The sequence below is a fragment of the Notamacropus eugenii genome, chromosome 6 (assembly GCF_028372415.1).
Source record: "Notamacropus eugenii isolate mMacEug1 chromosome 6, mMacEug1.pri_v2, whole genome shotgun sequence".
NCBI classification, from domain to species: Eukaryota; Metazoa; Chordata; class Mammalia; order Diprotodontia; family Macropodidae; genus Notamacropus; species Notamacropus eugenii.
The window spans coordinates 259,218,165-259,230,988 of record NC_092877.1 but is presented as its reverse complement, the minus strand read 5'-3'; the positions used below and the strand labels follow the sequence as shown (position 1 = coordinate 259,230,988).

At 40.4% G+C, this 12,824-nt stretch overlaps 1 protein-coding gene across 2 annotated transcripts in view; it reads left to right on the top strand.

Moving 5' to 3' along the window:
* Window positions 1-306: 306 nt before the first annotated feature.
* SLAIN1 (SLAIN motif family member 1) overlaps window positions 307-12,824 on the top strand; it is a 69,615-nt gene continuing 57,097 nt past the window's right edge. The window contains exon 1 of one of the 2 annotated variants that reach the window (XM_072622172.1): window positions 307-1,333. In XM_072622172.1, coding sequence (XP_072478273.1) covers window positions 381-1,333 — 953 coding nt within the window. In that variant the 5' untranslated portion in view covers window positions 307-380. The remainder of the gene's footprint in view (window positions 1,334-12,824) is intronic. The other variant, XM_072622171.1, reaches the window with a different exon arrangement.

Sequence of the window (12,824 nt, the reverse complement as noted above, 5' to 3'; positions counted from 1 at the left end):
TTCTACAGCGCGCCTCCTAAGGTACTTTGACGTCTCCTCGCCCAGCACTTTGGAAACAATGCGCGCCCACCAGGCGGGCTCTGTCCATGGTCAGGGTGAATAAGACGGGAAACTTTTCACAGTCTACAAAGACCGCTCCCTTAGCTAGGCACCTGGGCAGAGCTAAGGGAGGGCTGGTTTCCGTTCTCGCCACCCAGACCCCTAGCTGGGGATCCGGCACCGCCCTTTCACAGTTCACAGTTCCCTCTCATCAAAGCGCATCCCCCAACCGCTCCCACGTCCACGCCACGCCCCCACCCCCACCAGGCCCCCGCAAAAACCCGGAGCCGCGGAGCCCTGCTCTTGAAAGCCCTGTGGGACCGGAGGGGGCTCCAGTGAGCATGTGCAGAAGAACTTGGTGGCTGCCGGCCGCTCGCTCGCTGGCTCGCGCTCGCTCGCTCCGGCCGGGGCAGGTGGCTGATGCCCTCAGGGGGCTGGCTCTGGGCACCCGCGGTGCTGGCGGCCGGGCTCCGGCAGGCGGGAGGAAGGGAGGAGCGGCGGCGGCGGCAGCGGCAGAGGCAGCGGCGGCAGAGGCAGCGACAGCCCCGGCTCGCGGGGACGGCGGCCCCGGCCTCGGTTCCAGGGTCCGGGAGCGGAGGATGGAGGCGGCTCTGCTGAAGCCGCCGGCGCCGCAGATGATGGCGGAGCAGGTGAAGTGCTCCCCGGGAGGGGGCGGCCCCGGAGCCGGCTCCGGGAGCGTGGTGAACGCGGAGCTGGAGGTGAAGAAGCTGCAGGAGCTGGTGCGCAAGCTGGAGAAGCAGAACGAGCAGCTGCGGAGCCGCGCGGCCAGCGCTGCCGCGGCCGCCGCCGCCTCCTCCTCCTCCGGCTCAGCCTCAGCCTTACCCTCGGCCGCCGCCGCCCCCGGCTCGCACCTGCTGCTGCTCCCGCCGCCGCTGTCCGCGCCGGCCGGCGCTCTGACCGCCACCGTGCCGCCCGCCGCTGGAAGCCCCCTGAGCCCCCCGGCCGCGGGCTCCGCGGGGGGATTGGCGCTGGCCCTGGGCAGCGGGGGCAGCGGGGGCAGCGGCGGCGGCAGCCCGGCTTTCCCCGGGACCTACTGCCTCCCCAGCCCGGCCCCGACCCTGCTGTGCAGCCTGGCCCAGCCCGAGCCCCCCTTCGTCTACTTCAAACCATCCCCCGCCGGCTTCCCGGGGCCGGGAGAAGGCGGAGGGGGTGGGGGGCAGGAGCCGGGGGGCTCGTCGGCCCCGGCCTCCCCTGCCCCGACCCTGCTGGATGAAGTGGAGCTGCTGGACCTGGAGAACGGCTTCTGCAGCCAGCTGGAGGACGAGTATACTTGGTATGGTCGAACCTTTCCCAGTCCTTCTCCCTCCTTTTACTATTCCAGCCTTTGTGCCCCTCTCCTAGCCTCATCCCTGGAGCGTGTCCAGTTGCCCTGGCCCCGCGGGAAGGGGGTGTCTGTGAGGATCCTAGGTGTCCTGTGGGAGGCAGAGGGCTGAAAGGTGCCCCCTCTGGGCTCTTACGGCCTGGCCCTTCCTTTTCAGCTCCTTCCTCCCTCTTCCTCTGAAACCCTGAAGGCAACTTTGTCGCCTCCTCCCCGCAGATACAGGAAATGGTGGCAATGACAGGTGCAAACAGCTTGTGTCACGCCAGGGCTCCTGGCTCTCCTGGAGCGGGCACGATTAGTTTTCATTCCCTGGAGGGACCAAAGGAGGCTCTTTTCCTGAATCGCTGGGACCCCCCCCCCCCCCCACTTTTTTTTGCTGCTATGCCTCCTGCTGAAGAGTCTAAGTGCTGAACTGGCCAGCCACACCGGCTTGCCTTTTAATCCTACTTTTGCTAGAGTTGCTGGATCCCAGACTCCTTATTAGCATTAACTGGAAAATCCATATGATCTTGTTTGGCTGCTGTCTAAATCTACTTTTCTGTCAGTATTACCTTTACCCATTAGAAAAGCGGAATCATCCTGTTATCTGGATTCTCTCCTGTCCTCCACTCCCATGTACTACATTTGCCTGCTAATATTCCCTTTTTGCTCCTATATGAGGAACAGTTTATTTATTTGGCTTCGATCTGGGAGATCTGAGTTGGTGCAGTCATACATTTTCAGTTGCTGCATTTCCATTGATATTTTGTTCTTGCAGATCTCCTTTTGAAATTCTGACTTGCCTTGCAAAATTGCTGACTTCACTGGCTTTCTCCTCTATTGTGGATGTCAGAAACGTGGACATAACTAGGGAGTCCTAAGCATGTGTGTGCTAGGTAGACATTCGAGCAAGGAGCTGTGGACTTTGTTTTTTACTTTTAAATTCAATTGGAAATTCTTTACCTCTTTGCTTTGTCCTTTTCAACAGCAATAGCCTTTTGCAAAAGGCTTTTAATTAAAGTTCTGAGAATTTCTAATTAGTGGATTCTCAATTGATGACCAAGGTCAGGCATGGTTTAAACAGGGTCCTGGTTCAAGATTTGAAAGGGACCTCAGATCACATCTGGTTCAGCCCCCTCACTTTCCTCATCAGTAAAATGTGACCCAGGGAGGTTGTGACATATTTTCCTAGGGAAAATTAACATCACTGTCACCTAAATAACAGGGGAATGAAAATTTATTTTGGTCACTGGTTATACTTTTGAATTTGTCAACTTCATTTTTCAAGATAAGTCTTGATTCTTTTCCTATTTTCACAGTATTGCCTAGATTGCATTTTTAAAATTCAGTGAAAGAGGAAATAATAAGAAAGCTCACCAGCTCTAATCTAGGGGAAGAGACTAAGTAGGGCAGAGCCTACATTGACAAAACATTTGTTTGCCCTAGGCAAGGTTTAAAATGGTAACACCTGGTGTGTTAACTGTACCCTAAAATATTTGCTTCTCAGAAACTCACAACTTGACTATGACAGGAAACTCCCCCCATCCCCCTCTCCCCCTTGCACATTCTACAGAGGACAGAATTTGTGGCACTAAAAATATGCATTTTTAGAAAGGGACACTTTTAATATTGACTCTTTTTTTGCACGTTAAGCATCTGCTTCCATTGCCTGCCCCTAAAAGACAACTTAAGTCATTTCCCTTTTCTTTTCCTAATTACTACCCTTTAAGCGGCTTTCTTTCTGTCCTTTTGTGTGAAAGTCCCAAATAACATAAGAAAGAAAAAAAAAATCACTTAGTATTAAGTCTTAAGTGTATGGAAGCTTAAAATATTCACAAGTCTCCACAAAACTTCTCTATTTGATATCTGTGCAAGTGGTTCAGTTCATGAAACACCAAATGAACTCTAAGCATTTTGCAATTTAAATCTTATTTTCACCCAAAATTAAAATGTTATCTGTCTTGTATGTTCTAAATCAGTGACGTAGCTGTGTTTTTAATGGTCCTTAGCTAATTTTTAGTGATTTTGATTCCTTAAAGTAGCTATTATGTACAGAACACTATGCTAGATGGAGTAATGAGAGTTAGGATAATATTTAGATTAGAGACACTGCCCTCAGAGGATTATTACATATATACAAAGAATTGTTCACAAGAAGAAAGTCTGTATGACAGTTCCTGCTCTTTTTTTGGAGGGGTGTTATAGACTCTTTTGGCAGTCTGATAAATCCTGTTTTTTCTTTTAAATGAAAAAAATACTTAGAATTACAAAGCGAACCAATTACATTGAAGTATAGTCATCAAATTAAAAAAAAAAGACCTCTGCAAGTTCAGGGATACCAGGTTAAACACTTCTGCCAGGGGAAGCATCAAAGGCTTTATTGAAGAGGTGGTATTTGAGTTGGTCTTTAAAGGGTGGGTAGAAATTCTACAGCTGTAGGTGGAAAGGCCTGGTAAAGAAGGCATGCATAGTGAGCAAAGGCATGGAGACAGCAAGGCAGCAGGGGGTGTGCAGGCAGCTAGTCCAATTTGAAGCAGAGATTTACATAGAGAGGAGGTGTGTGAAATAGCTCTGGAAGAATAGCATAATGCCAGATTGTGGAGGGCCTGGATGACAGACTCCCAGACATCTCATTGGCATTAATTGGGAAATACATTGGGTCTTGTTTTGCTGCGGCTTAAGTGACTTTTCCCTGCTTATGACCTTTTCCCATTTTATTCTGCTAGTGAAATGGAACTATCTCAATTTTCCCAACCCAAATACAGTACTTACCTGCTAATATTTCCTTTTTGTGTTTTTGAAGCTACTGATTTTTTCTCTTTAAAGAAAAGTTTGTCTGCTGTGGCCTGGTGTGGCAGACAAGGAGTTGTGCAGTCAGTCATATAGGCTTTTGAGGAGGGCGATTAGACAATAGGATCCATGTATAAGGAATGTGAGGGTATCATAGCTAGTAAGTGTCCGAGGATGAATTTGAACTCGGGTCTTCCTGACTCCAGGCCCAACACCTTGAGAAGCAATTCATAGACTTTGCTTGACTCCTAACAGGATCGATGACACAAAGTTAAGGTCCCATTTAGCAGGTGGTCATCTAATGCTGTGTAGAGATCAAACTGATACTATCTCAGAATGGAAGGGACATTTGATTTAACAATTAAGATGTCATTGGAGACTTTAAAGTTTCAATAGTTTGGTGGAGAAGGAAAGAATGCAAAGAGTTGAGTTGAAATTAGGTAGCGAGGAAGTTGAGGTATTAGGCGTGGACTTTTGGAAAAAGATTGACTGTAAAGAATATAACAGGTCATTAGCTGGAAGAGGTAGAAAGGTCAAAGGGAGATTGGAAAGGACTGCTGAGCATGTTGTTGCTAGGCATTTGGAAAGAGAGGCCGAATAAAGCCTTTGGGAACAGCTTTCATATTACAGTTCTAAAACCTGTTATATTGAGAACAAACTGGCTTGAATAACACTTGTCACTTATCTGAGAGGGTTTTTATTGAGGGGGGCAGAGGGCGGGCTCCCTATTTGATGTTAACATGCTACCAGCAAGAAAATTTCATTTTTCTTCCAATGGGAAACAAAATGTTTTCCAAGCATTTTGAGATTGTCTCCTCTTTATCATTCTGACAGATACCGAAGAAACTGTTTCTAGGATTTTATATGATTATTTGAAGGGCTGATGTCTTTAAAATGTTCTGTTTAGCTTTTGTGTTTTTATTTAAAAATGAGATGGCATTAATTTATATAAATTTATCTCTCTCTGTATATATTTGCCATCACAATTTTAGCTTAATGAATTGACCTATGTTGCTCTTTGGTGTTTTAGGAAGTGACGGTGACATTTCATAAAATACTTTTTGATAGTTGAATTTAACATTTGAATGGAATGTTTAGTACTTATTTTAGGAACACTACAGAAGACTAAAGAATAATAGTCACTTTGAGCAGTATTAGCTTTTGACTTTGGAATAATTATAGAGGGTAAGAAAAGAGCAGGTACTTGTCAGCAAAGCCAATATGTGATATTTTACTGGTCATTTACTAGGATCTTTTTCTTTTACTTATGAAGGACCTTATGGCAATAAAGATAGACACAGTTGATAATTCATGTTTCTTTATAGATTTTAGTTCCAGAAAATTATGTATAGTCTTCTGATGGAACTTCAGATAGGGATGTACAGTTTTAAATTGTGTGTCAAGACAAATTAGTCATTCTTAGCTTAATACATATGGAATAAAAAATATTTATTCCTTTATAACCCTTTAGACTCTAAGCTCTGTGAGTGTCATGTTGAAATTTTGCATCTTCATCAGGAGATTTTCACAGTCACACTTGTGTGTAGAACAGGTACTCAGAAATACTTCCTGTGTGGGGTTACATCAGTGATCTCTTCTGCTTGGGTACTCCTCAGTGAAAGTTGTAACCTTTCAATACCTTCTTATCCTCATGAGTTTTCCTAGTGATGAAATTACTGGGGAGATGATAGAGTCCAAAGGCACGTTTGTCTGTATTCTGGGCTTGTTTCTGCTTGCCTGCCTTTTCCATTTCTCTTGCTATCTAGCCCAGGCTAGAAGTGCCAAGGCTCACTTTGATTGGCATGGGAGCTTTGACCTTTCATTTTCTGATCGGACTGGTTCACTCCTCCTTAAGCAACCTGGTTGCCCTTGTTTTCAGGGGCCCTGTTACCTTTGCCCCTGTACTCCTTAGTTCAAGAGATTCTTTAGTCTCAGTCTCTCCAGTAGCAAGGATTATTGGTGTGTATTCTATGGTCATTCAGTCAATAATGTGTCAGGCTAAGCTCTAACAGTACAAATACAAAAAAACCCCACCAGTCCCTGTAACGGGAAGAAAATGCATAAAAGGAAGTTTAAAGGGGTAGTGGGCATGATGGAGGAGTCCAAAGAAATACAAAAGGAGTGCAGCTGGTTGGAAATGAAGATTTGGGGGCTCACCCTTATATTAAATGGAGGTTTGGGGGCTCATGACTCTGCCTTCGGTCGTAGAGAGGGTACTGATGAGGTATGAGTACCAACGCTAATTTGATCTTTCAGAATGATGAGGTTATTAGGGGATGAAAGGAGTCCAAAGGGAGTGTGTCTGGGTTTTATAAATGTTTTGTGGATACCAATACAGTATGCAGGTTGTCTGTTATTCCTCACTTTTACTACTCGACTTGTCCACCTCCTATCCCAGTCATCCATGTCATCAACGATAGAACTCCTATCAGGTCATCATCTGTTATGTCCTATTCCACTGTCCTTTGGTGACTTGAAATTTTCATTCTTCTGAGAGCATATCATTCTATTATTATTGGGGAAACATGAATGTTTAAAAAAAAATAAGAACAAACAAAATTTTGTGGCAGTTTGGAATTATTGAAAGCCTTGTGTAGATAGTTTCTGAAATGCTGTTCAGCCCATTCTAGTTATCTGTAAGTCTATCTTTAATCTGCTTAAATACTTATTCCTTATTTTATATATGGGTATATGAATTAATACCTGCTTTTCCAATAATACCCATTCTGGGGTGAGTGTGTGTGTGTCTGTGTGTGTATGTGTACACATAGGTATATGTCTATATACACATACACAGATGGAATAACTAATGGTTTATCTGCTCAATTGTACACCTTAATTTGGAATGCATATGCATATTCTAATATATATTATTGTGGACATATACTCACACACACACACACACACACACACACACTCACACACTCTGGTTTTTTCCATTGTAAATGGTTAATCTCATCTCTTTGACCATGAATTTCACTGAAGATGGCCTGTAGTGTTTTGAGGCTAGATGTAGTGATGATAATCTTTGATTCCAGCATATGCATGACCCCTTCTCTGGCTTCATTAAATCCCTCTTTGATCTCTCTTTACTTAAGACTTCTCTGTGTAATAATGCTTTAGGTGAGCATATGGCCTCTTTTTTTTGTGGGACTTGATTTTGATATTCCTGATTTTGATACTTATAACTTCATTGAAAAGAAGTTATTTCTTGTTACATGTCATAGATTTAATTACTTTTAACTTGTAGAACAGGATATAGCTTGTTGGAGAGGAGCCTTTCAGATTATATATATATTTTTTATACTGCATATAAGTAATTTTAAATATAATATCTTATTAGAAATTTAAGATTGAATATCAATACAAATAACTCCACTACCCTACTAATTTTATATTTTAATTAATTTCAACTTATGACATATCAACACTTTCAATCATTTCTTCTAAATCTTCTTTAGGTTTCATGACCTATTCATTGTCATTTGTTTTTCCTCACATGTTGACGGTTAGAAGGCTCTATTAAACTTTTAATTATTTCAGAAAGGTCTATCCAGATTTCCTTGGATACTTGTTTTTATTGCAAAATATATTACACTAAATTAGTATACTATAACAATTTCTATATTGTTTCAAAAAACTTGAAAGCAAAATAATGCTTTGAAACCCCAAAACAATAAGAATAATGGATTTTATGCCCTCTCTACTTTTGTCACTGTTTTTGCTTTAAGATATGGCTTGCTATAGAAAAAATAATCTTCAAAAGCTTCTGTATACCCCTCTTGTTTTCAATCATAGACCACTTAGAAAAGTTTTACAGAGATGTGAGAGACATGAGTAGATAGTTGCTGATTTTTTTCATCTTAAAAATCAAAAGCACATTTATTAGTTTTTCCATTCTTTTGAAATCTGCCTTTTCTACATCTTGAAAAACTGATCATTGGGTGCTTTTTAGAATTATTTTGATCACAGATTTCTTCACTATGTTTTGTTATAGGTCCAAGAGTTTTTCTCAACTTTCATCTTTTTAGATAACTTTCCAGTTTTCTAAGATAGTATATTTGCTACAATGAAGAAGAGTGGCATAGTAAATAGATTTTGAAGTTGGAATCAAAAAGACTTGGTTTCAAATTCTGACTATCGTTTTTACAAACTCTCACTTTACTTATCTGTAAAATGGGAATAATAATACATGCAGTACCTGTTTTATAGGATTGTTAATGATATAATGTATTTAAACTATATATTGTGAACTTTGAAGCACTGTTTAAATGCCCATGATTTAATTGCCTGTTGTAGTTTTTGATCTAAAAATGATGGTTCTATCTCTTGGAGAGAAAGAGGAAATGAATTCAGAGCACATTAAAAGCCTAGCACAGAGGTATATTGTTATTCATTGAATCAATAAACATTTATTAAATGCCTGTGTACCAGGCACTGTGCTAATTGTGGGGATACAAATATGAAAAAAGAAAGACATATCTGTCCTCAAGGAGCTTACAGTCTAATGGGGGAAGACAACACACAAAAGGAAGGTGAATGGGAAAAGGGATAAGTACCAAAGGTGGAAGGATGGCTGAGAAGTCAGAAAAATTCCACAGTAGTGTAGCTGTCTGTACTGAGCTCCCTCATTAAATGGAGGTTTTCCAGTTCTTGGCTCCATCCTCCAGTTAGAGGTGCAGAGAATAGTGATGAAGTGGAGACCCTAGGCTAATGGGATCTTGCAGAATGATGAGATTTTCCCAGTAGTGAGCTTCCTGGGACATGGTGGAGAAATGATGTTATATTGTTATAATAATAAAAATAGGAGACTTCAATTATTTAGACATATTTGACTGCCTTCATTTTACCAAAAACAAAACATCTAATAACTTTTTACTTGCCTTAAATACCTCACAAAGTATAGGAATCAATTGTAACAGGCCATTGTTGTGGAAATGATAGAAACCTTCCAGGACTAGTTAATACTTTCTCTTGGAATTTCTGATATAGAATAAAAGAAAGGCTAGACATAGACTGGTGTATATGCCCTAAATTTTGAGGGGATAAGACTTCAAGGCTTCAGAAGAAAGCTGTGAAGGATCTCACAGGGAAATTAGCCCAACAACAGTGGGAATCACTCTAGAATTAAATTAGGAAGACAATGGGAGAAGCAATTCTGATAAAGAGGAAAGACAGGAATTGTTTCAGTAGCACAAGAAATTCACTAATGTGGGTGTTTGCATAATTTGTACAGTAGGTGATTATAAAAGTGTAGCATGAAACCCTTTCTTTTAAAAATAAGTGTAGTGAAGCAAACAGTTCAACACATTAGCCACATTGAAAAATGTTTGCCTCATTCCAAAATTACCTACCATATCTACCCACTGGCAGGAGGTGTGCTTCACCATCGGTGTCTTTCAAGTCATGATCATCTGTTGCTGTTGTTAGATTTCTGAAGTGTTTCGGTGTTATCCTCCTTTACATTATCATGGTCATTGTACAGAAATTGTTTTCTTGCTTGTATTTACTTTGCTCTGTATTAGTTCCTACAAGTCCTTCAAGTTTCTCTGAATTCTTGATATTTATCATTTCTCATGGCAAAGTATTATTCCATTACCTTCCTTCAGTTTGACCAGCCATTCTTACAGTTGATGGATACCTGCTTTCCCTTTCATTACTGTTACAAAGAAACCCCACTATAAATATCTTTGTATAAAAGAGATTTCCTACTGTCTTTGATTTCCTTGGAGTATATTCTCAGAAATGGAAAGGGAAAATACTATTTAGGGACTTTTTTTGTCCAATTTCAGATTGTTTTCCAGGTCACAACTCCACTGATAGTTCATTAGTGTGGCTATCTTCCCACATCCTTTTCAACATTTATACTTTTATCTTTATATGTCATCCTTGCGCATCTGATGGCATAAGGTAAAACATCATAAGTGTTTAAATTTGTGTGTATTTTATTAGTGATTTGAAGTTTATGATTGCTTGCATTTCTTCTTTTGAAAGCTTACAGGTCATATTCTTTTACCCTTTATCCATTAGGAGAATGGCTTTTGTTCTTATATATTTGTATCAGTACCCTCATATATCTTGAATATCAGGCCTCTAACAGAAATATTTGCTGCAAAGTTTACCCAGTTAACTCTTTTTCTTCTACTTCGAGCAGCATTGACTTTGTTCTTTCAAAAGGCCTTTCAATTATATGTAGTAAAAAATGCCTATTTTATCTTATCAAATTATTTTTGTCCCTGGTTAATTAAGAATTTTCCTTGTCACAAGTGTGCAAAGTACCTCTTTTTATCTGTTTTATGATATGAACACATTTATTTTATTTAGGTCATGTATCCATTTTTAGTTTGTTGTGGTATGTGGGTTAAAGTATTGGTCTAAACCCAATTTCTGCCAGTTTTTTTTTTTTTAGTTATCCCAGCAGTTTTGTTTGATAGGGAGAACTTACTCCAATAAGCTGATGTTATTATGGTTTTTGAGTGTTAGACTACTATGTTTGATTGCTTCTGGGTTTTGCTTACTAGTCTATCCTAATGATAGTAGACTTTTTTGTTTTTTAATTTGTATCAAATGGTTTTGATCATTACTATTTTAGAGTCTAGTGTGAGATCTGGTAATATGAGATTGATTCATTCCTACTTTTTTTTCCTTTAATTTCCCCCCTCCCCCGAGAGTCTTGAATTATTTTTTTTTCTTCCACTTGGATGTTATTGTTTTGTCTAGTTCTATAAAGTAACATTAGAAAATTTGGTGTGGCACTTAATTTATTGTATTTTTATATCCCTTGAATGTATTTCTGAATGCCTTTATTTCTACCAAGAATATTTTGTAGTTTTGTTCAGGTAAGTTCTGATTGTTTTGTGATAAGTTGTCTTTCAAGGGACACTTGATGAGCTTGAGGGGAAGGAGTTGGGATCATGAAAGGCTTTGAATATATCTTGGATAAAGATCAGTTGAAGGAACTAGGTATGTATATCCTGAAGAAGAAAAGGAATAGGGGAATAAGATACCTATCTTTAAGTATTTGAAGGCCTGTCACGTGAAAGAGGGAGTAGATTTGGTCAGAAGTAGGAACAATGGTTAGAAGTTATAAAGAGGCAGATTTAAGCTCAATATCAGGAAAACCTTTCCTGAATAATTAGAGCTATGCATAAGTGAACTGGGCAGTATTAAGAGTCTGTGGGGGGCATATATCTTTAAGTGGAGGCTGGATGCCCACTTGTGGGGTATGTTGTAGCAGGAATTTTTTTTAATTCAGGTAGAATTAGATTAGTTGGTTGCTGAAGTGCTATCCACCTCTTAAAATCTGATTTGTTACTGTCCAGAAACACTGCCACATGTGTTCTATTTCCCGTTTGTTAGTTATTCTCCTTTCTGCTTGGTCTGCAAATGTCGTAGGAGGGTCTGGCTTAGATGAGTCTCATGCCAATATTTCTGCAATTGAGTTTTCTCCTCACCTGTTTTGTGAGGTGATACTGCGCATCTTCCATGAGGTTTTGCCAGTGATTTTTTTTTTATTATTATTCTAAACTAGTGTTACATTTGGCTACTGTGTCTCTGGGCTTGGTAAGGAGGTTTGGTTTGCTAGCTTAGCTGGTTTCTGGATTCTTTGAGTCTTTCTTGTTTTGTATTAAACTTCTCTAAGAAATTGGGATAATCAGTGGGTTTTTTCTGTTTCCCAATTTTTTTGTAGTTAAGAGCCTTGACTTCAAATAGGTCTGATTGGACCTAATTGTATGTGGTGTCTTTTTGTCTTTATCCAGTCTTTTAATTTCAATCAATAAACATTTATTAGGTGCCTAATATGTGCTAGACATAATGCTAGTCAGTAGGGATGCAAAAAGGGGCAAAATGTATTCCCTGTCCTCCAGGATTTACAATCTGATGGAGTTACAATCTTTTTTTTCTTTTGCTCTAATCAAGCTATGATCTATCAGAAGATAGCTGATATTTAAGTGATTTTCATCTTAGTATCCAGTTATTTCTTGCTTTATCAGATGTATTTTCTCTTTCTGTTATTGTTTATCACACCACAGTACCCTCTGACCTTGTTCTTGTAAAAAAAAAAAAAAAACCCAAACTATGATACATAGTGATGAGGTTTCTGAATGGGCTACAAATTTGTTCTCTCAGTTTTTGATCTAGCACTGTAGTTTTCAAACAGTTTCCTCTATTCTCCCCTCTGCCCCACCTTTGCATTGAAGATACAGAGTGTTGAATTGTCTGTAATTTAGTTTGGAGGATCATACCAGTTCCTTCCTATGATTTCTCAGTCTGATGTAACAACTGTTGACCTATTAGCTGTGAAAGGGAAAAAAAACCCCTGGTTTTTTAGTCAGAGGACCTTGGTTCAAATCCTACTTCTCATTTTTACTATTTGTATGACCTTTGGAATGTAGGAAATAGGCATTTATTAATTGCCTACTGTTTGCCAGGTTCTGTGTTAAGGTGCTTAATCTCTCTGGGCCCCAGTTCTTTCCTCATAAATGAGAGAATTGGTGTAAATGGCTTCTGAGGTCCCTTCTAATTGTTATTCTTTGATACTATTTTCATAGTATTCTATTTCTTTGCTTTCTTTTGGGCATCAAAGTATGACAGTATCCAAGAAATGTTTCTTGTTGCTTCCAAGCAATGGATGAAAGAAAGCTACTCTGCCAGTTCACCTTGCCTAGGAGAA